Source organism: Conger conger, chromosome 12 (assembly GCF_963514075.1).
Source record: "Conger conger chromosome 12, fConCon1.1, whole genome shotgun sequence".
In the NCBI taxonomy this organism is placed as follows: domain Eukaryota; kingdom Metazoa; phylum Chordata; class Actinopteri; order Anguilliformes; family Congridae; genus Conger; species Conger conger.
Genome location: NC_083771.1, coordinates 16,280,530 through 16,305,116, shown reverse-complemented (window position 1 = coordinate 16,305,116; position 24,587 = coordinate 16,280,530). Strand labels below are relative to the sequence as shown.

The 24,587-nt window shown below is 42.8% G+C and overlaps 1 protein-coding gene across 3 annotated transcripts; it reads left to right on the top strand.

The window, feature by feature from the left end:
- Nucleotides 1–1,671: 1,671 nt before the first annotated feature.
- Nucleotides 1,672–20,643, top strand: LOC133141702 (growth hormone receptor-like). Of its 3 annotated transcripts, none has more exons than XM_061262337.1 (9): nucleotides 1,672–1,978; nucleotides 8,694–8,792; nucleotides 11,458–11,587; nucleotides 12,382–12,551; nucleotides 13,172–13,350; nucleotides 13,702–13,855; nucleotides 14,656–14,746; nucleotides 15,842–15,911; nucleotides 16,891–20,643. In XM_061262337.1, the coding sequence occupies exons 2-9, from the start codon at nucleotides 8,708–8,710 to the stop codon at nucleotides 17,524–17,526; spliced, it is 1,515 nt and encodes a 504-aa protein (XP_061118321.1). In that variant the 5' UTR covers nucleotides 1,672–1,978; nucleotides 8,694–8,707; the 3' UTR covers nucleotides 17,527–20,643. The 3 variants fall into 3 exon arrangements, with proteins under 3 accessions (XP_061118321.1, XP_061118320.1, XP_061118322.1); XM_061262336.1 differs by having other exon boundaries at nucleotides 1,673–1,978; nucleotides 12,379–12,551; XM_061262338.1 differs by lacking the exon at nucleotides 1,672–1,978 and having other exon boundaries at nucleotides 11,468–11,587; nucleotides 12,379–12,551.
- Nucleotides 20,644–24,587: the final 3,944 nt, after the last annotated feature.

The following is a 24,587-nucleotide window of genomic DNA, read 5'->3' as shown; positions in this document are numbered from 1 at the left end:
GCCCCCAAAATAACAAAGCATGTCAAATATGAGTAATTTTGTAGATATCAGGCTCCCATCATGGAAAAAAAATCTGCCTCATTTAGTGATGCCACAGTGGTTTGATGACTGAAGAACAAAGTGCAATGTACAGTTTAGATGAGGTAATTAGTCCACATTGCTTTGTATCTGAGTACACCACTGAGGCAATACAGGGTTTCTTCAGCTCGCTCTGATAGCACACAATGGATCCGAGCTTCTGTCGAAAGGTGAAGTCAGATTATCACAGTGCTTCACATTTCACAAGGTTTCGGACAGCTCAGACAGATCATTAGTCTTGCTAGTGATCATCCACGTTATATAGTTTGAAATGACACGTTGCATCCGATTGCCGCATTACATCAGCTAACGTGGTTTCGAGCTCTTAAGTCTGCTAAACGCGGAACTGCGTGTGACGAAGTGCCAAGTTTGAGACAGGAAACTGGTTGACCAGCATGGGTGGTGTGTTTGGATTGGTAGATACTTTTTTCTGGGGGGGCTTTTGGGATAGCTTGTAAAACAGGGAGGTGTGTTTGTATTATATGTGGGTGTTTGGCTACTATATCGGGGTTTTTAATCATTGAATTACACGTTTATAGCCAGAGTAAGTGCTTTTGTATGCTCTTCAATTTAACAGAAACATAATTATTTGATAAAGGCGTGTTCAGAGAAAGGAAACATCGCTAAAAACACCATTGTACCGACATCGGCCTCCAGAGGGCACCATAACAGAACCAATGGCATTAAAGAAAGTCCCTCGACATAGACAATTATTTTAACTCCGCTACTTCGCAGTGATTCTCACACTGAGCAGTTGAAAAAAGAGTGCATGGTAATTGACGTTGACAGTTCATATTTGCGTTAACGTTGTGCAGTGCGCATGTCAATGTGATGACATTTTCACAGCATTCTATTCTGTTGCATAAAACAGCCCTAAATTATATATTGCTTCTGGATTTCAAGAGTAATAATGCTGTGCTTTCATCTCTGCTTTTTGGAGTATAAAACTATACTGCACACGGGGGACATGGTTGTAGTAACAACAGCAGATATCTTGATTAAATCAAGTCAATTGCCTTACAATATGCAGCAGTTCAGGCCTTCCAAATGATAGTTTCTATAACCTAGTTTAAAACCATACAAAAAATAACTGCGGATCAACTATAGTGGTATGATTGTAATTACTGCAGTATTGCCGCAGTTACAATGCAGCGTCACTGCTGCATGTGCGGTTCTCAGGTAGAACTCGTTTGTACTGCATTTTAACTGCATTGTAGTTAAGTTAAATTACAGTGTAACTTTGCAGTAACTGCAGTAATGTTGTAAGGGATACCAACATAAAAACGAGAATATAACTGTTTACCAACACCACTGTAAACCGCAATTAATTTTATGAGACGCTCTCCGTCCTAAACAAGCTCCAAGAATGTATCACATGTGAACACTACTTCAACAGATTAACACGACTAGAAATAGTCTGGCTGCAGACACAAATCGTGGCATACACTCGTTCTGTCAGGGGTCGGCTGTTGGAATGGGGGGACTCAACCATGCAATTCATAAATCTCAGTTCAAATATGAACTTCGCAGTGGAATTCAGTGGTGGTGCATTTTCGAAAGCTTAACAGCAGAGGGCGCCGCGTTTCAAATGGAAGACGACGTGCTGAACGCGCTGAGACTTGCTTCATTACTGGAGTGAGGAAAACAAGTCTAATGTACGTTTCATGGAGCGCCAGACATTCGCATATTTACTGGGAAAATCGAGAAGGCCGAAGATTTCTTGAAAAATGTAGCGTATTTCATGAAGATGTTTCCAAATTAAGCTTATTTTCCATGAGTACCGTCCTCAAGATTTTACTGTTGGTGTGTAGTTAGCTCTGTGCTAGGGTGTTGGCAGTTCTACGGATAGTGTGTGAACTTGTCCGCAAGTTCAGCATTTCACAACTTCGTGATTGATCAGGTAAGTTTCCTTATGTGATTCGCATGTTTGAAAGAATTTTAGCCACATGTGAATGGACACGTATCTTCCGTCGTATCCGTGGCCATCGTAGTTGATATTTGGTTTTGATATGTTTTGAGTACGGAAAAGTGTCTGGAGTCGAATGTGACAGCTAGCTTAGTTAAGTAACTTAGCTACCATGGTAAGGTTAATTTTACAGAACCAGAAAAAAGCAATAGTCACTTAAGGTGATTGTTATCGTATCTGAAGTAGTTGGGAGTTCCTGATTTTGGCGATTTGGTTTATGAATTTATAATTGTGAGAGAAGATGACGATTTTCAGAAAATGGTGTAAGTCAGACACGCGCATGGCTGGCAGTTGAAACCCTGCCGTATTTCTTTCTGAAATGCACGCGGGTTGGTAATTTATCCAGGTTTCTAGCCAGGTTACTGTAGAGGCTTATTTGATATGCCCGGGTTCACGGGCGAAAATACGAAAGTATTAGCTAATGCAATCGTTGCCTTCATTAACGTGTAGCCTACTGTGCACTAGTTGCAATTACCGATATGCAGATGTTGCCCATTGTGAAGTTGATGTTTGTTCTTCAAAATCAGTCTAATATTAGGCTATAATTTGACAAAAATGAATTAATTAGAAAATACACACACAAGCACAATCAGGTTTTCTTTTTATTGTCACAGTGTTCTGTGCAACATTAATCCAAAATATCTCCGTATTGCTATATTTCACAGTAGAGCTGGGACGCAAAGCTCCCGTTTTAGGAGGCTAATCTGCGTGCTGTTATATTAGCTGTAGTTTTCTGACAGCACTGGTTCACTCCTCTACTTGAGCACAGCAAAATCTTTAGGGTACACTTACTGTCTGCAGAGTAGTTGGCACCTATACAAATATCAGATCAACATATGATTGTGATAATTAAACAAGTAAGCGCAGAAGTTGACATAAAATCCTATAACGGATTGGCCGTTGTTGTGCACCCCTTTGCGAAAGCGACGGTTACAGGTCCCTTTCATACGTAAGAAATGATGCCCTTGTTGGCAGTACCATATGGGTTGGCACATGTAACATACAGTTCACTGCTGTAATTTTACCAGGAATTTCCCCACATTTAACAAATCTATCGATTTATTTCACCTTTCTCAGAAAATGTTTTCCCTACATTTATGACCTTTCAAGTAAGTGACAGGTGTAGATATAAAATGTAGATATGAACATTTAACTAACGGTTTGAAATATGTGATGACGAATTGAACTTTAAAATGCACAATCGGATTGTATGTTCTAGGACAGTTCATTGAAACTGATTGTGTACTAGGCTACAAAAAATATGAACCAAATATGAATATGAACCAAATTGCTCCCAAAAGGGGGTGCTCCTTTGTCTGCCTAAAAGAAAGTTCTGGAGAGTGCATGTCAGCCAAAAGCCAGCTGTTTGGAATTTCTTGAATTGCTGTTCTTTTATTAATAAAAGTCCGGTTAAGGGGAAGATTCTGCATAAGGACAACAAAAACAAAATGTTCCTCCTTGAATGACATTGTTGTTTCATTTATTACTGGGAGTGTGGTGCAGTTACATTGCCTCTTACATTCAGGATATCACTTGATTATCTGTGCAGGCATGTCTGAAAATCTGAAGCGATTCGGTCTGAATTTGCTCAAAAATTATTTTAAACAATCAACATCGGCAGATACAGGAAAAGTATCTACATGAGATGACAGATCGGAATTTCAGATTTTATTTACTTGTATTTTTATCTAGATTTGTTAAACAATTTTGAACATATCACCTTTTGTATCAGACCACCCAATTTTTAGGTGAGCAAAAAAATTGGAACATGTGACTGACATGTTTCTTGTTGCCCATTAATGACATTTGGCAGACGCTCTTATCCAGAGCGACGTACAGTTGATTAGACTAAGCAGGAGACAATCCTCCCCTCCCCTGGAGCAATGCAGGGTTAAGGGCCTTGCTCAAGGGCCCAACGGCTGTGCGGAGCTTATTGTGGATCGAAATCCCAGTCATGTATCTTAACCACTACGCTACAGGCCGCCCATGATTGCCCAGATCTGTCCTGTTAGATTGATTGGTTAAACAATAAATAGTTCTGCATGTCTACTCTTGGTTTTAGCTTGCATTTGGCCTGTGAAGATTGCATTTGTGTTAAACCAACATGAAAATCTTTTCTTTTTTTTTTGTCATTTTGAAGCTTAGAAAAATAGGGGAAATCGGTCAGAGCCATTGCAAAAGCTTTTGGGATAGCTTGTAAAACAACTTGCAATGTCCTGAAATGAAAGAAACCACAGGCATTCTGAACAACAGACATCAACCAAGGAAAACAACAGCTGTTGATGACAGAAACATTGTGAAAGCTGTTAAGCAAAACCCCAAAACATCAGTCAGTGACATCACAAACAATCTCCAAGGGGCTGGGGTGGAGGTATCTTAATCAACTGTTCAAAGAAGATTTAGAGAGCAGCAGTATAGAGGCTATCGCACAAGATGCAATCGGAAGGCGAGATTACAATTTGCAAAGAAGTACAGAAATGTGCCACAAAAGTTCTGGAAGAACTGGAACTTCTGGAAAGGTTTTCTGGACTGATGAGACCAAGATTAACCTCTACCAAAGTGATGGAGGAAGTGTCATGGCTTGGGCTTGCATGGTCGCTTCAGTCTGCTTCAGAGTGGGCTCACTAATCTTTATTGATGCTGTAACTCGTGACTTTAGCAGCAGGATGAATGCAGAAGTCTACAAAAAACATTCTGTCTGCCAATTTACAGAAAAATGCATCCAAACTACTTTTTAAGAACTTCTTCATGCAGCATGACAATGACCCAAAACACACTGCCAACACAACAACAAACTTCATTAGATAGAAAAAGTGGAAGGTTTCAGACTGGCCAAGTCAATCACCAGGCCTTAACCCAATTGAGCATGCATTTCAGGGTAGGAGATCGAAGGGAAAACCCCACCGAAACAAACAACAACTGAAAGAGTGTTATTTACTTTAATTTACTTAAATACTCTCTGTTCCAATACTTTTGCTCACCTAAAAATTGGGTGGTCTGATACTGAAGGTGCTAAGTCAGTGTTGCCAAACTCGGTCCTGGTATAGTTACACAATCCCTCAAAACATGAAGCACCTAATTAAGCCAAATTAAGTGCTTGTTAAAATTCTGAGATTGCAGTAATGGTTGAAAAGCAGCATACACCCAGGACAAAGTTTGGAAACCACTGTTCTAAGTAGTTTAATACATTGCGGTGTAAATTCCAGGAAATAAAACCTGAAATTCTGAACTCTGGTCTCGTGTTCATCTTCTAATCTCAACCCCAGATTAAAGTTCCGGTACTTTTGGAGGGGCCTGTATAATACAGCACAGAGTTAAAAATGCAGTGATATTTCTAATAAAGTCCTGACTCTGGGAGTGAAGCTTATAATTTGGCTGCAGAGCTGTTTAGGATGTCCTCGTAAAGCTGTTTAGGATGTCCTCGTAAAGCTGTTTAGGATGTCCTCGTGAAGCTGTTTAGGATGTCCTCGTAGAGCTGTTTAGGATGTCCTCGTAAAGCTGTTTAGGATGTCCTCGCAATGCTGTTTAGGATGTCCTCGTAAAGCTGTTTAGGATGTCCTCGTAAAGCTGTTTAGGATGTCCTCGTAGAGCTGTTTAGGATGTCCTCGTAAAGCTGTTTAGGATGTCCTCGTAAAGCTGTTTAGGATGTCCTCGTGAAGCTGTTTAGGATGTCCTCGTAGAGCTGTTTAGGATGTCCTCGTAAAGCTGTTTAGGATGTCCTCGCAATGCTGTTTAGGATGTCCTCGTAAAGCTGTTTAGGATGTCCTCGTAAAGCTGTTTAGGATGTCCTCGTAGAGCTGTTTAGGATGTCCTCGTAAAGCTGTTTAGGATGTCCTCGTAAAGCTGTTTAGGATGTCCTCGTAGGAAGAATGACATTCTAAGCTCCGTAGAACGATCACATCCGTTATTGTGTTCTTTGAAGTGATGTGATATTGCACCATGTTTGCACCATCCAGCAAAACTATGTTCCAGAATGAACTTTTTGTCTTTTGTGTAGTCTAGAGCATTTTCTCTATCATGACAAATTCGTAGAGGGACATTTTCTTCCTCTAGTGGCTAACAAAAATTAGTTTGCCGAGATTTAAGGTAATCTGTAGCTAGCTTTAATTTTACTGAGGGAAATTGTCATAAAGGTGTTTTATGCAACACTTTTAACAGATTTTAACGGATTACTTAAGGGAAAATGCAATACTTAAGGGTGTTTTTGAGGGTTTCTGACATTTCACTTTAGGAGAGCCTTAAGAGACACTTAAGGGTTTGTTGTGCTACTCCCTTAAATTTAAGGGAAACCTTAAGGGGAAATTACACATGCAACCGGGCACTGAGCACTAACTGTGTCACATTCTAAAGCACAAAGATCTGAGCACTAACTTTGTCACATTCTACAGCACAGAGATCTGAACTCAGTTTTTCAGTTCTTGTCAGTGTGAAGCTTTCATGTAAGTGGAAAAAGATTGTGCCTGATGGCTGTACTCCAACTGCCCCTGGGGCCAATCAGGGAGATGTGGGGAAGTGCTACTGCAGATGCATCTTGGGAGAGAGGGAAGAGAGGGGAAAGAGAGAGAGATTGTGAAATGTTACCTCCAACAAGGCCCTGTACTTTAGCCCACTTTAAAGGAAACTGGCTTGATTACGAGGATGCTGACACCCCTTATAACTGTTTCCAACTAAGACCAGAGGCTCACATTCTGTGGAACATGGTAGAAACACAGGGCTTTTAAATTTATTTTGAGGAGTTGGTGGGCAGAGAGGCCTGTGGGATTGAGTATTGCTCAGCCTGCAGACAGATGGAAGGATTTGTTATTTGAGCTTGCAGTGTTTACATTGTTAACTGGACTCTGCTGTGTGTGCTTTGAGCCATAATGGCTGTCCTGTTCCATAGTGCCCTGCTTACTCTAATAAGTGTGTTGAAAGAGCGAACACCCCTGTGCTCTGTGTGTTTTGAGCCGTAATGGCAGCTGTGTTCAGTGGTGTCCTGTTTACTCTAATGAGTGTGTTTAAAGAGTGAACACCTCTTTGTGTTTTGAGCCGTAATGGCGGCTGTGTTCAGTGGTGTCCTGTTTACTCTAATGAGTGTGTTGAAAGAGCAAACACGCCACTGCTCTGTGTGTTTTGAGCCGTAATGGCAGTCGTGTTGAGTGTGTGATGTTAATGAGTGTGTTGAAAGAGCGAACACCTCAGTGAAATGCCCATGAGCCACGGCAGGAATGTCTGTATTTTTAAACCCCATTCACTATCCTCCCTGCTTACATGGGATGATCCTGTGTCTCAATGAAGATGTGAGCCCTGTTCCACAAATTACTGAATTAGCCAGATAACTGCACTCAGTCGCCCTCACACCTCCCAAATTTGGAACATGGACTGGTTGTACCAAGGGTAAAAACAGCTGTTCTAGGTTTTACATGGTGCCGTTATCTGACTAACTCAGTCATTATGCTTTGTGGGACAGGCCCAGGTCACCCCATCGCGAATCCGGATTTTGCTGTGATGTGATTAAAATGTCATGATTTGTGGCGTCTGTGCCGAGACCTGAATTCACTGTCATCTTGGATGTTGTCAATCATTATGAATACTAGTGCTGGTTAAGAGTAGTCATAGCTGTTGTAGTAGCAGTGATATTATCATGATTATCTTTAGTTTGTTGTAATAATAATAAGAATTATCATTATTAAACAATGGCAGCTCAGCTTGTAAAGGGAAGCAGTTATGTACACCAGTAGAGAGGGTCACTGTGAGGTCATAGCAGTGATGTACACCAGTAGAGAAGGTCACTATGAGGTCATAGCAGTGATGTACAGCCATATAGAGTGGCACTGTGAGGGCATAGCACTAAAATACACCAGTAGAGAAGGTCACTATGAGGTCATAGCAGTGATGTACAGCCGTATAGAGTGGCACTGTGAGGTCATAGCACTGAAGTACATCAGTAGAGAAAGTCACTTTGAGGTCATAGCAGTGATGTAAAGCCGTATAGAGTGGCACTTTGAGGTCATAGCACTGAAGTACATTAGTAGAGAAGGTCACTATGAGGTCATAGCAGTGATGTACAGCCGTATAGAGTGGCAATGTGAGGTCATACCAATGATGTTCAACAGTAGAGAAGGTCACTATGAGGTCATAGCAGTGATGTATGGCCGTATAGAGGGGCACTATGAGGTCATAGCAGTGATGTAAAGCCGTATAGAGTGGCACTGTGAGTTCATAGCACTAAAATACACCAGTAGAGAAGGTCACTATGAGGTCATAGCAGTGATGTACAGCCGTATAGAGTGGCACTGTGAGGTCATAGCAATGAAGTACATCAGTAGAGAAAGTCACTATGAGGTCATAGCAGTGATGTACAGCCGTATAGAGTGGCAATGTGAGGTCATACCAATGATGTACAACAGTAGAGAAGGTCACTATGAGGTCATAGCAGTGATGTATGGCCATATAGAGGGGCACTGTGAGGCCATAGCAGTGATGTACAGCAGTAGAGAGGGTCTTTGTGAGGTCGAAGCAGTGATCTACTCCAGTAAAGAGGATCATTGTGAGGTCATAGCAGTGATGTACAGCAGAAGTGCGGGTCTTTGTGAGGTCATAGAGCAATAATGTACATCAGTAGTACTGTGGCAGCTGTGTCAACATCTCTCCTGCTTCCTACACACAGGGGCCAGCGTTACCATGGCTATCACCCTTCACTTGGTCCTTGCTTTGCTGACAGGGGTCGGTTCGCTGGCCTCAACTGCTCCACCCACCGCATCAAAAGGTAACCCCAAAAAAATTCCTAGCTGTGTGTACAGTCACCATTTTGTTCCGAGTGTGTGGTAATCCTTCGCAACATGTCGAGCTGCTTATATCCCGTACACGTGTAACGTGCCCTTCAACAAAACATCCCCAGGCCTGTTCCCTATTTCAGGAACTTACTTTGTTTAAAAAATCAATTTGCCTTGAATCGTGGTCAAAATGTTTGACTTGTTTCTCATTCAAAAAGGGAATTTGAATGGCATTTCAAATATCGGCTGAAACTTTAGAGCTCAGTAAAGACCGGTATACATTGTCTGTCAGAGTTTCCACAAGAAAGTCTAACAAGCAAACAAGCACAAAAGAAAAAAAAAAAAACAACATAATGCTTCAAAATATGACGTAAGCCCTTAGAGTGATATGTGAAGACATACCAGAGTGGTTATGGGGTTGGGCTCACTATTTTAATACAGTAGAAGCAAAGCCAATTTGTAAGTGGTCGGGTTGGAATTTTGTCTGAAGCCCTGAACCACAAAGCTCAGATCCATACAGGGATCCTGGCGGGGCCATATGGAAGACCACGGGAGATTTATGACTCTTAGTTTAGCTCTAAGTTTACGTGCCTGCTCTGGAGGTCAGTGACCTCCTCAGTCAGTGCCTAGCATTCACAGCTCTTAGCACAACGAGCGGGCATCAACGGAAATTAGCCAAGGACGAACGTCCGCACGGACATTAGGAAGTATATTTTCACGCAGAGTGTGGTCACTGTGTGGAGTGGCTTGCTTGGTCATGTTGTGGAGGGCAGAAACTTTTGGCGGTTTTCAAGACCAGGCTTGATACTGTGCTCGAGACTCTGCATTAGTGGTAGGACATAAGGCGAGCATTGCTGGGTTAAATGGACAGTTCTCGTCATTGTGTTATGTTATTCCTGTTGACTGCTAAACTGAGTCAGGACACAGAGGGCTCAGTGTGTACCCAGTAGGATGTAACCAATAACATGAGAACATTAGCAGTTGGTCAGAACATGTTTTTCAAGCAAATAATGACTTTTCTTCAACATCATAGTCCAAGCCACACATCATAGGGCCCTTCTGTTTGCCTCTACCGGTTATTATTTAACTCGCAGAAGGCAAAGTCCAATCAGAGAGAGGGAGGGTGAGAGGGAGAGGGAAACACAGAGAGGAAGGGAGTATAAGAGAGAGGGGGAGATCTGGAGGGGAAAAGAGATAGAGAGGGAGAGAGATTAAATGGAAAAGTAAAAGAAATTGAGAGAGGAAAAGTAAAAGAGAGGAAAAGAAAAGGCAAAAGAGGGAGGGCGAGAGACCAACAGAGGGAGAGAGCTAGAGAGGAAAAGTGAATGAGAGGAAGAGTGAGAGATTGATTTATCTGTCTCAGAATCAGGGTCTTGGTCTCTCAGAAATGCTCTTCCAGGGACAGCAGCACCTGTTTCAGGGTATTTTTAGCCTGCCGTGGACTTGAGCCTTTCAGCTGACCATCTCTCTGACGTGTTAGATAGGCACACACATGCACACACACACACACGCTCATACACAAACACACTCCTGCACACACACACTCGCACACACATACACACACACATGTACACATACACATACTCATATACACACATGCACACACGCACGCGCTTGCACACACACAGACACACATGCACACACTCACACATGCACACACACAGCACAGTTACACACATACACGCATACACACACATGCACACACATACACACATGCACACACACCAACTCACACACCAACTCACACACAAACTCACACACACACACACACATACACATATACACACATGCACACACGCACGCGCATGCACACACTCACACATGCACACACAGACACACATGCACACACTCACACATGCACACACACAGCACAGTTACACACATACATGCATACATACACACATGCACACACATACGCACACACACACTAGTGCATTATGGGTACTAAACCTAAGGCTTCCACAGTGGGCTATGATATGGGAAGGCCAGACTTGCAGGGAGCATACTGTACCTTGTGATAGTACCTCAACCAGCGTATCTGCACACACACATAAACACATGCACACACACACACATGCACATGCACACACTCACACACACACATACACACATGCACACACGCCTGCACACGCACACACATGTGACCAGCGTATCTGCAGTAACCTTACTATTACAATTCTACGAGCAAAAATAATGCTAAGTATTATTCTGAGAGGAAGCAAGACCACGTTTGCCCTCTGTATTCTGCCTGTTAGTTGTTTTCTGCGGAGAGGTGGTTTGTAATGCTGTGGCCGACTGGATTTGTTGTTTCCTGTTCGCCCTCTCTCAGCGCCCTCTAAAGGTCCCCACGGCAACAGCTGTTTTTCCTGCTCCGCAATGGAGCAATGCAGAAACAGAAAGTCCTGTCAGATTTACAATTGTGTGAAATTATATGGAAAACAGATGGGACGGAGGTTTCTGGCTGCGTTTCTCTCCATGAGTCAGGCGTGATCAGCGGCCATGCGAGCAGCCACTGAGGCTGAACGACAGCTTAGCCTCTGCTCACACCGGACTGTACTGACCGTCTCTCTCTCTCTCTCTGTCTCTCCTTCTCTCTCTCTTGTTCCCTCTCGCTCTCTCTCCCTCTCTCTCTTCCTCCCTCTCCCCCCCCTCTCTCAGCACACCCCAGAAGCCCCCACTTCACCAGCTGTCTTTCCCGGGAGATGGAGACGTTCCGCTGTTCGTGGAGTGCCGGAAGTTTCCAGAACCTCTCGGAGCCGGGAGCACTGAGGGTGTTCTTCCTGAAGAAGTAAGAGAGCAGGAAGAGCTGGAGGAAGTGCAGTGTTTAGGAGCTCAGCATGCCACAAGTGATGGAACTACTGGTCATTCCATACTTAGGATATCACTGGCCTGTACTAGCTGATGTTGGTAGTTCAGTTGTTATGATATCACTGGCCTGTACTAGCTGATGTTGGTAGTTCAGTTGTTATGATATCATTGGCCTGTACTAGCTGATGTTGGTAGTTCAGTTGTTATGATATCACTGGCCTGTACTAGCTGATATTGGTAGTTCAGTTGTTATGATATCACTGGCCTGTATTACCTGATGTTGGTAGTTCAGTACTTATGACATTAGTGGTCTGTATTAGTTGTTGTTGGTAGTTCAGTAATAATGATATCATTGGCCTGTATTAGCTGATGTTGGTAGTTCAGTAGTAATGATATCAGTGGCCTGTTAGTCAAATATTTGCATTGTCTTGCCTGTAGGCCAGCGGTGCAAACTATAGCTCACGAGTTATAGGAGAGGGATAAGGAGAGTGTTTATCCTCGTGTGACGCACTCCGAGGAGAAAATTCAACCAGTTGAAAATAGTACATTTAAAATGCTTACTTCTGCAAAACTAAAGAACGGACATATTTCATAACGGAACGGACTTATTTAAAACTTTCGTCGTGTTTCTTCAATGCCCTCTTGTGCGCATTGAATAAAAACCCTAGAACGTGTGACCGACCACCATGTTACTCCTTTAAAGCAGAAAGATAATTGAGTCGGCCTGTAGTTCTGAGAGTAACAGACTGTGTTCCTCCTGACTGTTTTTAGCAGTGTATCCCCCAAGGTGTGGCAAGAGTGCCCGCAGTACAGCTGGTCTGAGCTGGGTGAGTGCTTCTTCAACAAGACGCACACCTCCATCTGGACCACGTACTGCCTGCACCTCGTCTCCAGGGACCGAGGCGTCACGTACGACAACACGTGCTTCAGCGTGGAGAACATAGGTCAGCCTTCAGACCTTCTTTACACACCTCTATTTACATTTCTTTACCGTTATTAATCTGACGCTTTTATCCAGAGTGACTTATCCTGCCCTGGAGCAATGCAGGGTTAAGGGCCCAACGGCTGTGCGGATCTTATTGTGGCTACACCACAGGCTGCCCACACTGGTCTCCATGATGATGGAGGGCTCTTTCATCTCCAGGAAAGGCTAACCCATCCATCACATTCATTTCATTAATCAACTGTGATTGATTTAGCGTTGAATACATTCTCATGTGAATAAATAAAATGTATTTACATCTAAGTGTTGCTGATGTTTTGCACCTTAGCTCAGTATTTTTATCAATTTATTTTACTGTTATTTTACTGTTATTTTACTGTTATTTTATATATACTACTGTTTTTCTTCCCCGTTTTTACTTCTGTCACTTTTTCTGTAAAGTGCATTGAATGGCACTATGTATAAGTAAAGTTTATTATTATTATTCCGGGTGATTTAGCGTAAAGTGGTGATTCAGTTTTGGCGTCGGTCGCGCAGCGACGTCTTTGTGCGTTGTTGTTATTCCGATTGTCGGCGGTGTTGTTGCCGTTACGATTGTCAGCATGATTGTGATTGTTCCAGTGCGCCCGGACCCCCCCGCGGGTCTGAACTGGACGTTGCTGAACGTGAGCCAGACGGCGCTGCACTTCGACGCCCTGCTGCGCTGGCGGCCGCCGCCCTCGGCCGACGTGGAGAAGGGCTGGATGAGCCTCGTGTACGAGGTGCAGTACCGCGAGGAGAGCGCCCCCCACTGGCGCACCGTGAGTACTGCAGCTCCCCGGGGTTCTGCCGGCCCAAGAAAAGAGTGTTGTCCAGAGCCGCGCGAAGGGGGACAGAGGGGGTGGGGTGGTGGGTACGGTGTACGCAATCACAGAGAACCGACAGACATGTAAAGTACCCTACAACTAAAACGTGTTCCAAAACAAGTTCTACGACTTCTCTTGTGTGTCCCAAAGAAGGTGGTGCCCCTGAGTGACTGCACAGTGCTGTGTTGAGTAATGTCTTCAGGCATGTGTTGTGTAGTGATTTGTGCAGTTTGTGTTTGACTTGTGTAGCGTGGTGGTTTGCGGTGTGGTGTGTAGTGATGGTTTTCTGTGTTTGCTCTGCCTCAGCTGTCCTGGGAGAAGAGCCCGTATCAGTCCCTGTACGGCCTCCGTGTGGACACTCAGTATCAGGCCCGCGTCCGCTGCAAGATGCTGGCGTTCGTCAACGCCGGGGAGTTCAGCGAGCCCGTCCTCATCTCCGTCCCAAAGGTACCCTCTGAAGGTGAGTGAGTGTGTGTGTGTGTGTGTGTGTGTGTGAGTGTGCGTATCTGTATGTGTTTAATGCAGTATGTGTGCCAAGCCATTTTCATATCTTAGGACATAACAGGTGCAGGCCACACCCCCTCCGCGCGGTGTTATATGTCACATGACACGAGTACGGACCTGTGTGTGTCTGTGTCTGTGTGTCTTTGTGTGTCTGTGTCTGTGTTTGTGTGTGAGTCTCTGTGTGTGTGTCTGTGTGTCTGTCTGTGTCTGTGTGTGTCTCTGTGTGTCTGTCTGTTGTCTGTCTGTGTGTGTCTGTGTGTGTATTTGTGTGTCTGTGTGTGTCTGTGTGTGTGTGTCTTTGTGTGTCTGTCTGTTGTCTGTCTGTGTGTGTCTGTGTGTGTGTGTGTGTGTCTTTGTGTGTCTGTGTGTCTTTGTGTGTGTCTTTGTGTGTGTGTGTGTGTGTCTTTGTGTGTGTCTTTGTGTGTCTCTGTGTGTGTGTGTGTCTGTGTGTGTCTTTGTGTGTCTGTGTGTGTCTGTGTGTGTGTCTGGTTTTGTGTCTGAAATGACACAGCTGACCTGTAATAGATGGTGGATTAATGAACAGCTGGAACAGTTCCAGTGAAATTACAATTTGCCACATTGTTTTTACCCAAAAAGTCAAATCCCAAAAATTGTTACGTTACATTGCATGTTATGCGTAATTTGTTTTGAATTTGGTAATATTAGCAGTAACGCCCTATCACAGCTCTTATCCATTTAAAGTGCCATAGTTAAAATTGGGGTATAAATGGGTGAAAAGTGAGTTCTGGTTTTCAGAGTCCAGATTTCCTGCTGTGGCCCTCCTTATTTTTGGAACTGTGGGGGTTGGAGTCCTATTCCTGCTTATCATCTACTCTCAGCAGCAGAGGTGAGAGTCATACCAGCACAATGTATGTTTTCATAAAGCAGGAAGCACCAGTAGGTTTTTTTTGTTTGTTTGTTTTGGATAAATGAACTAAATAATACCATCAGCAAAAAATAAAATAAATGAACAATCATCAACTAGTATAAACTTCCGTGTTCTGCGGCCACTTCCACCGGAAGTTAATGTACGTTCAATGGCAGTTTTTTTCAAGAGCAATGACAACTGCACAACCTCCCTGTGTTCAGAAGACTGTGTTAGCTGACGTTGCGATGGCCCAAACACCGCCATGTAAGCCTGCCCATTTCGTAGTCTATCATTAGCAACAGCTTCCCCAACACAGTGGAGCACCATTACCATGTCACTGTGTGCTGAAATGGGTCACCTTAGTTTTTATGAGACCGGAAGGAATTAGACTTTACACACATACAAAAACCAAAGCTGATAGTAATTTGTTATTTGTCATGAAATTTGCACTGTTTGGAACATGGTGAGCTAACTTGGTGTTCAAAACACGGTGAGTTTACATTATAGTCAATCAATAAAAATCCATCCATCCATTATCTGAACCCGCTTATCCTGATCAGGGTCGCAGGGGGGCTGGAGCCTATCCCAGCATACATTGGGCGAAAGGCAGGAATACACCCTGGACAGGTCGCTAGTCTATCTCAGGGCACACACACCATTCACTCACACACTCATACCTACGGGCAATTCAGACTCTCCAATCAGCCTAACGTGCATGTCTTTGGACTGTGGGAGGAAACCGGAGTACCCGGAGGAAACCCACGCAGACACGGGGAGAACATGCAAACTCCGCACAGAGAGGCCCCGGCCGACGGGGATTCGAACCCAGGACCTCCTTGCTGTGAGGCGGCAGTGCTACCCACTGCACCATCCGTGCCACCTCAATAAAAATCCAATACACAGATTTACAAAAACTTTAGCTAAAGCTTAATCAAGTCCAGTATCCTGTCCGGCCTGGTCTTGATGGTGTGAGCACATACTAGTGTTTTGAATTGGCTAGGTTGGGTCTCACTGTGGTGCTTTCTCATTGGCCATCACTGATCACATGCTTCCTAACTCCTCCTTTGTTGCCAGGCTGATGGTGATTTTCCTGCCCCGTGTACCCGGCCCCAAAATCAAAGGCATTGACCCAGAGCTGCTGAAGGTAGGTCTGCTCCTCAACTCCAACACAACCACTGGACATACCGATAAAGCACGGTATAACTGCCAAACATACCGTTAAAACACTATCTAACAGCCAAACATACAGCTAAAACGCAATCTAACTGTCAAACATACTGTTAAAACACAATCTAACAGCCAAACATACCATTAAGACACAATCTAACTGCCAAACATACAGCTAAAACGCAATCTAACTGTCAAACATACTGTTAAAACACAATCTAACAGCCAAACATACCATTAAAACACAATCTAACTGTCAAACATACTGTTAAAACACAATCTAACAGCCAAACATACCATTAAGACACAATCTAACTGCCAAACATACAGCTAAAACGCAATCTAACTGTCAAACATACTGTTAAAACACAATCTAACTGCCAAACATACCGTTAAAACACAATCTAACTGCCAAACATACCATTAAAACACAATCTAACTGCCAAACATACCATCAAAGCACAATCTAACTGCCAAACATACCATTAAAACACAACCTAACTGCTAAACATACCATTAAAACACAATCTAACTGTCAAACATACCGTTAAAACACAATCTGCCTAAATAAATGCAAGAACCCCCCAAAAAAGTATTTTAGTCTTCTATTCAGATAACAATTCATTTCCATTACTTTTTTGCTATATGAAATATTGTCAATGGGGTGAGACGGATTTACTAATTTTAGGATTTGCCAATTGAGCAAATCCTAAAATTAAGCAAACCATACCTTAAAACAAGCAAATATTTTTGTACTTGAAGGGAAACGTAATCCTTGTTAAGACAGACTTTTGTGCTTGAACACCGATCAAATAAGCCAAAAAAGCGAAATTACTAATTTCAAGGTTTGCCAATGGGGTAAGATTATGTAACTTTTCAAGCAAGCAGTAACTTAAAAGAAGATAACATTTTTGTACTTGAGATCAGATTTTAACAATGTATTTCTATGGTGACAGAAGGGAAACGTTGAGCAGCTGAACTCCATGCTGAACAGCCAGCTCTCGTACAAACCGGGCGTGCCCGTGGAAGACCCCTGGGTGGAGCACATCGCGCTGGACTTCAGCGAATCGGGAGAGGGACCCTGGGACACACAGAGCCTTCTGCAGGCAGCCCCGCCCACTGCCTACGACCCTCCAATCAGGGACGACGATTCGGGGCGGGCCAGCTGCTGCGAGCCAGATCTGTCTGACCCCCCAGAAAGCACCGTGCTCCCCGCCCCCCCCCTCGACCCCTCCTTCTACACCCAGGTTGGGGAGGTGACACAGGGGGGTGTGGTGGTCCTGGCATCTGGCCCAGAGGAGGAGGAGGAAGAGGGTGTGGGGAAGAAGAGTACGCTCCCCCTGGTGGTCAGCATGGGTGGGTACACCTCAGAGGAAGACGCCCGGCATCTCAGCCCCGCCCCCTCCCCCACCCTGAACTACACCCTGGTGATGGACGTCAGCGATCCGCACAAACTCCTCCTCAATCTCACACCCCTCCCCAAGCCCCTCCCCCTCGCATCCACAGTCCAATCAGGCACTGCCCCTGCTAAGCCCCTCCCCCTGCCCACTGCCTACCTATCGCCTGAGCTGCTGCCCAGCGTCGTGCCGTGATTGGCCCAGGGGGTATGGAGCACACAGGAGGTTTGTTACTGTGCGGAGTGTGTGTTAAATCTCAAAATGGACACCGCCACCTTCAATGGGGGATAATGAACAGCAGTGTTACTGACTATGAGGACGATTCAATTACATTAAATATTGCATTTCTGAAAATACACACAATGTTTACAGAGAATGCCGCATAGTATTCACCCCGCGACACCCCAGGCCCAGTAAGATGACACTACACACTAACACCAATGTCATAACACTACACACTAACACTAATGTGATAACACTGCACACTAACACTAATGTGATAACACTACACACTAACACTAATGTGATAACACTACACACTAACACTAATGTGATAACACGACACACTAACACCAATGTCATAACACTACACCCTAACACCAATGTCATAACACTACACACTAACACTAATGTGATAACACTGCACACTAACACTAATGTGATAACACTGCACACTAACACTAATGTGATAACACTACACACTAACACTAATGTGATAACACTACACACTAACACTAATGTCATAACATGACACACTAACACCAATGTCATAACACTACACCCTAACACCAATGTGATAACACTACACACTAACACTCATGTGGTAACACTACAGCACTGGGCTAGACCACTCAGTCGCACCTCATCCTGAGTTCCTCATGCTGCTACGATCATGTCCGCTAAGCCACTAGCAGCATAACTACGCTCAATGTGTCAGTAGCGAGCTTTTTACTGACTAATGTGAATCAGGACTCTGGCTCATAATAGTACGATTCACCAATGTGAACTGTGATATTGGCTTATAACACTAATCAGTTTATTCAGTGAAACCTAGGAACACTGCCTCTTAGCAGCAGCTAGCGTATTCAGTGGTGTATCTGGGCATATTAAGCATATAACGTAAGTGAAGAGCAGATCTTGTTCCCCTGGCCTTTTTTTAAAGGGAGCCAAGGGCAGCTAGTCTTGGGCTGTGTGCGGCGGGTGGAATGGTGGTTACATCACAGCCATGTGAGACTTTTTAAGAACAGGACGTGCATCTGTGGCTGTTGAGTGTCCCCATGGGTGTTAGGGTGTAGTGTTCCTGCCCTAAGTAACCTCTCACACAGTCATGCATACGTGTGAATACATAAATATTCGTAGAGGAAGGGAACAGGGTCCAAAGGTCACTAGAGTTTCGGGAAACTGCAAGTGGATGTTGTTCTTTGATCTAAATTACCATAACTGCACTCACTGAGCACTTTATTAGCAACACATATGCATGTACTTATTCATGCGGTTATCTAATCAACCATTTGTGTGGCAGCAGTGCAATGCATAAAATCATGCAGATACGGGTCAGGAGTTTGAGTTAATGTTCACATCAACCATCAGAATTGGTAAAAAATTTGATCTAAGTGACTTTGACCGTGGAATGATTGTTGTTGCCAGACAGGGTGGTTTGAGTATATCAGAAATTGCTGATCTTCTGGGATTTTCACGCGCAACCATCTTCAGAGTTGCAGAGAATGGCGGGAAAACAAAAAACATCCAGTGAGCATCATTGAAGGGCCAGACTGGTGGAAGCTGACAGGAACATGATAGTAACACACATTCAACAGTAGTATGCAGGAGAGTATCTCTGAACACACAACATGTCAAACCTCTAAGTGGATAGTCTGCATGAATAAATACCTAATAAAGTGTTCAGTGAGTGTACTTTGGAAATGCCACACACATATTTGATCTTGAGGATAAAGCTTTCATGTATGTGCTGAACTTATATGTAGGTGCTCACAGCATTTCCATCTGCCCCTGAGGACGCTCTGATGTGCTCTAGAGTCTAGTAATGGTGCATTTACCACCTGAGAAATGTGTGGTTCTGCGCAACCATGCCAAAACTTAATTTTACTTCTATGGACCTGGAAGTGTGTAAAACGAAAAATATAATTGACTTAATTCCGCATATTAGGGAGGCTGTTACAGAAGCAGCTAGTGTGGAAGATGGAAATGAAACGGCGTGTAAAATGGAAGCCGGCTTGTAAAATGGACGCTGCTGGATTGTAGGGAAACCTCTGTTGCCTTGTCAGTGTCTCCTCACTGATGCCATGTTTCGAATACTGTGAGAAACTCTCCCCCTCATTGCATTACATTACATTGCATGTTATTTTGCTGATGCTTTTGTCCAAAGCAACTGACAATTGATTAGACTAAGCAGGGGACAATCCCCCAGGAGCAATGTGGGGTTAAGGGCCTTGCTCAAGGGCCCAACAGCTGTGTGGATCTTATTGTGACTAAACTGGGGACTGAACCACCAACCTTGTGGGTCCCAATCATGCAACTTAACCACTAGGCTATAGGCTGCCCTCAAGCTGTTCTTTCACTCACGGCCCAAATGGCACGTCCTTCTGTCTACCGCTTTTCATGGTCGACTGTTTTCAGTTTCCTTTTGTCGTTTCTGCTTACGGGTTTACGAGCATACATTTTTATTGCTGACACATGTCTACGTGAGGTGCAGGAAACTTGTACAGTTGAGTAGTTGTGTAGTGCCCAGCATTAAAGTATCACAATAAATAATGTGCCAACCCCCACCAGCACGCACAAAGGTTATTGGGTGAATTATTGTGGGTAGTAGTAAAAATATATTTTTTGGTGACAAATGTAATGCTAATTATTGTAAAATGATCTCCTGGTTGCTGATAAAGCTTTTACATACACCTTCATACCAACTCTTTATGTGGACTATTGTTACACTATAATAAACAATATAATGCCTGCTGTTTACACAGGGATAAATGTGAAATAAAATGTCTTCTCGTTTCAGCTGTTAATAAGAAGGGAAAAACCTGCAACGGCTTCTATTTTTTACGATTTTAGATTCAGTGTGGTGGTATTCATACTAAGATGTCTTAAAATGTATTGCATTGATGATACATTATGTGATGTGGAGCATATGTGAAACACCATGTCTGGCTTTGCGCCTTATTTACAGAACTCAGTGCTGCTCATTACTATGCTTTCAATCGGTTTACATTTATACCTGGAATTGTATGTATAAAAATAAAAAAAATTGTAATTACAATTTTATTTTGTTTTAAATAAATACAAATAGTTGTATTTTTGGAGTGTAATGTTTTCTCAGTCATAACATCTTGTGCAATTTTGTATTGAAAATGCCATTTTTGCCTGCTACTACATCAGAGATTTATTTTTGTCTAAGTAACGTAACGGTATGCTGAAATGTTCTAGTTTATATTTCAGCAGCCAATAAGTGCATTAAAATTTATATAATACTTAAAGGAGGTAATTTTGTTCTCCTAACGGTCAAGAGAGGAATTGCAGCAACATACCACAGCACTGTTTATCCCTCCCAACCCCCCTTGTCTGGGAATGCGACGTTGAAACATCCGTCAACTGTATATTTTGAAACCCGAGTTTAAGGACTATAAGCACAGGCAGAGGGTGAGCCAACATGTCAGTGAGCCTTTTTCAATTATAGGAAGGGATTTACAATGGACTTGTAACAATGGTTTAACACAAAAATATTACCTATTGTGCCTTTTAGGATGCTGAAGTACACCATTTCCCACCTGGCATTGTGTGGCCTTTTTAGTCATGTTGGAGCTCACTGTATGTCTGTAACTAACCTTACAAACTTCCTTGTGGAATCTGTAACCGTCTATAACAGTCTTGCAAACATAGATAACGTGCAGAAAATGCCATTTCAGATTTCGCTGTTGCATGTGAATGTGTTGCTTTTCATTTCGGGTGAAGTGCAGCTCCGTTTTGGTGTAAATGCATGAACTCTGTCCTTTTAAATCCACAGCCCATGATGAATTTACTTCCAGCTGTTGTTCCACTCGAGATTATGCATGGTTTATTTTTTCACTCAAATGCCGAGAACTCGAATGTAGCTCTAATCATTAGCTGTATCTTAAGCATTGTTGTTATTTACATGCACAGAAAGCATCAATCTTCTTACAATGTGCGACCAGCAGAAAAACATAGCTATTGAGTTATGCAGACCATATGTACAGTCCCCTCCAAAGGTATTGGAACAGCAAGGTCAATTCCTTTGTTTTTGCTATACACTGACGACAATTGAGTTTGAGATCAAAAGATGTACATGAGATGACAGATCCAAATTTCAGCTTTTATTTTCTGGTATTTTTATCTAGATTTGTTAAAGAACATATTACATATCCCCATCCCTCCCTACCTCCCTGTGATCCTTAATTGTTGTCTTTGTGATTTACGTAGTGTTTCGGTATTTTTAGTTGGCTAGGTAAGCAGTATTTGGATAGTTAAGTTTGGTCACTTTTGCTTTGTTGTTTGTTTATTTGTTGTTTAAAAAAAAAAAAAAAAAATAGGCCCTGGTCCTTATCTTTGTTGTACGGGTAGCAATTTAAATTGTACTTCCCTCTAGGGTCTTTCAGCGCACTTAGCCCTGGTTATGGGTATGCACTTTGTTGTATGTCGCTCTGGATAAGAGCGTCTGCCAAATGCCAATAATGTAATGTAATGTATCAGACCACACAATTTTTAGGTGAGCAAAAGCATTGGAACATGTGACTGACAGGTGTTTCTTGTTGCCCAGATGTGTTCTGTTAGATTGACTGGTTAAACAATATATAGTTCTGAATGTCTACTCTTGGTTTTAGCCTTGGGTTTTGCCTGTGACTGTATTTGTGTTAAATGAGATAAACCAACATGAAGACCATGAAGAAGCTGTCTTTGGGAGAAAAGCAAGCCATTTTGAAGCTTAGAAAAGAGGGGAAATTGCACGAGCATTGGGGATAGCTTGTACAATAACTTGGAATGTCCTGAAACAGACAACAAACGGGTCAACCAAGGAAAACTTCAGCAGTTCATGACAGAAGCGTTGTGAGAGCTGTGAAGAAAAAACACAAATCAGTCAGTGACATCATAAACAATCTCCACAGGGCAGGGGTGAAGGTGTCTCAATCAACCATTCGAAGAAGACTTAGAGAGCAGCAATATAGAGGCTATACCACAAGATGTAATCCATTCATCAGTTGTAAGAATCGGAAGGCGAGGTTACAATTTGCAAATAAATATTAAGTATAGAGATGAGACACAAAAGTTCTGGAACAAAGATTTATGGACTGATTAGAACACGATTGGCCTTTCCATCACTTTTATAGAGGCTAAAGTGTGGAGAAAGTATGGATCTGCTCATGATCCAAAACATACAAGCTCACATGTGAAGCACAGAGTAGGAAGTGTCATTTACTTTCATTTACTTAAATACTTTCTGTTCCAATACTTTTGCTCACCTAAAAATTGGGTGGTCTGATACCAAAGATGTAAGTAGTTTAACACATCTAGGTATAAATACCAGGAAATAATTCTGAACTCTTGTCTCGTGTTCTTATTTTTATCTCAACCTGAAATGTATTCAGTGTATTGCAAAAGCAAAGTAACTGGCCTTGCCAATACAGAGTATGATTTTATGAAATCTTGTATTCTGCTGCTATGCTCCATTATACTTCTCTACATCTATTGTTTAAATGTTGGAACTGATGAAAATACATCTGGTTTTATTTGTGGTGTTTGTCATGATGCAAATATTGTAAGTGGGGGTGTAACTCCGCTGCATATTGGGTCTGGGCTCGATCAACACTTTCAACAGGAGGTTGATTAAAGGTCACATGGATTCTACCAAATAAATGTTTTTTTTTCTTTTATTTTTTGTCTGTTTCTCCCTATTTTGTGTGTGCTTTGTTTCTCTCACCATCCATGGAGCTTGCAGTCCTTACAAACACTTCCAATGAATAGTCATATTCATTTTCATCGATTAGTGTTCATCTGTCAGTAGTGATGCATAACCATTTTCCTTTCTTTGCTCTCATTCTCAGCTTTAAGCTTATGAAAACAGATGAAAGGTGTTGTTATAAGCAGTATACCTGCTGTACTGACTGGATCCAGCCGATCCGCCCCAGCCTCAAACAACCATTTCCTGAGTCGCTGTTGCATTCTCTCTGTTTATGGAGCAATGGGTTAATGAAATGTAGTGGAAACGTATTTTCTCTGTAAAATTGAAAATGTGATCATATAAATTTGATAGATTCCCTCACCAGCACAATATCCACTCTGAAGAGTTTCCCTGTATGGACGCAGCTCAGCACAACGTCTGTGGGTCAATACATAAAACCATGCTCAAAATTCCAGCTTGAATCAGCCTGATTCATTTTTTCTTTTTGGACAAAAGATGATATTGAGTCTTATGCATTTTTCTGATTTCTGGTCAAATATTTCTGATAATAAATATATCAAAATACACAGTATTTTATTTAGTTCTTCAGTTTCATCATATACACTCAGTGAGAACTTCATTAGGTATTTTTTGGACTTCTGCTGCTGCTAGCCTATCCACTTAGAGGTACGGCTGTGTGCTCAGAGATTACTTTCTGCATACCACTGTAATGTGTGGTTATTTGCGCTGTTGTCACCTTCCTGTCAGGTTTGACTAGTCTAGCCCTTCTCCTCTGACCTCTCTCATTAACAAAGTGTTTTTTGCCCGCAGACCTGCTGCCCACCGGATGTTTTTTTCTCTCCTTTTTTTTGCACCATTCTTTGCAGACTATTATGCCTGAGAATCCCAGGAGATAGCACTTTCTGAACATTTTTTCCCCATTCTGATGGTAGATGTGAACATTAACTGAAGCTCCTGACCCGTATCTACATGATTGTATGCATTGCTGCCACAATCGGTGCCAACTCACCGAACGCCTTATTAGGAGTTCTGTGAGTGCATATGCTAGTGCAAGTGCCAATGCAATGCTAATACGGATAAGTGACAGATTTTAATGTAAGTGCCCGACTAAACCACAGTGGCCGCTTCCACCAGAAGTTAACGTCCGTAGACTACAATGGTAGTTTTTCTCCTGAGAAATGTGGTTTATGATAATTATAGAAAAACGACAAATAACTGCAAATAACGTCCCTGTGTTCGGAAGACGATGGTCCAAACGCCGGCGTATAAGCCTGCCCTGTTCGTTCGACACAAACCTAATCTGATCTGGAAGTTTTTTTAAAAT

Excerpts from the sequence above, each read along its gene's own strand:
- LOC133141702 (XM_061262336.1), top strand. The coding sequence starts at position 8,708 with ATGGCTATCACCCTTCACTTGGTCCTTGCTTTGCTGACAGGGGTCGGT. Across the intron at positions 8,793-11,457 it reads TCCACCCACCGCATCAAAAG|CACACCCCAGAAGCCCCCAC; the intron begins GTAACCCCAAAA and ends CCCCTCTCTCAG. Across the intron at positions 13,856-14,655 it reads CCCAAAGGTACCCTCTGAAG|AGTCCAGATTTCCTGCTGTG; the intron begins GTGAGTGAGTGT and ends TCTGGTTTTCAG.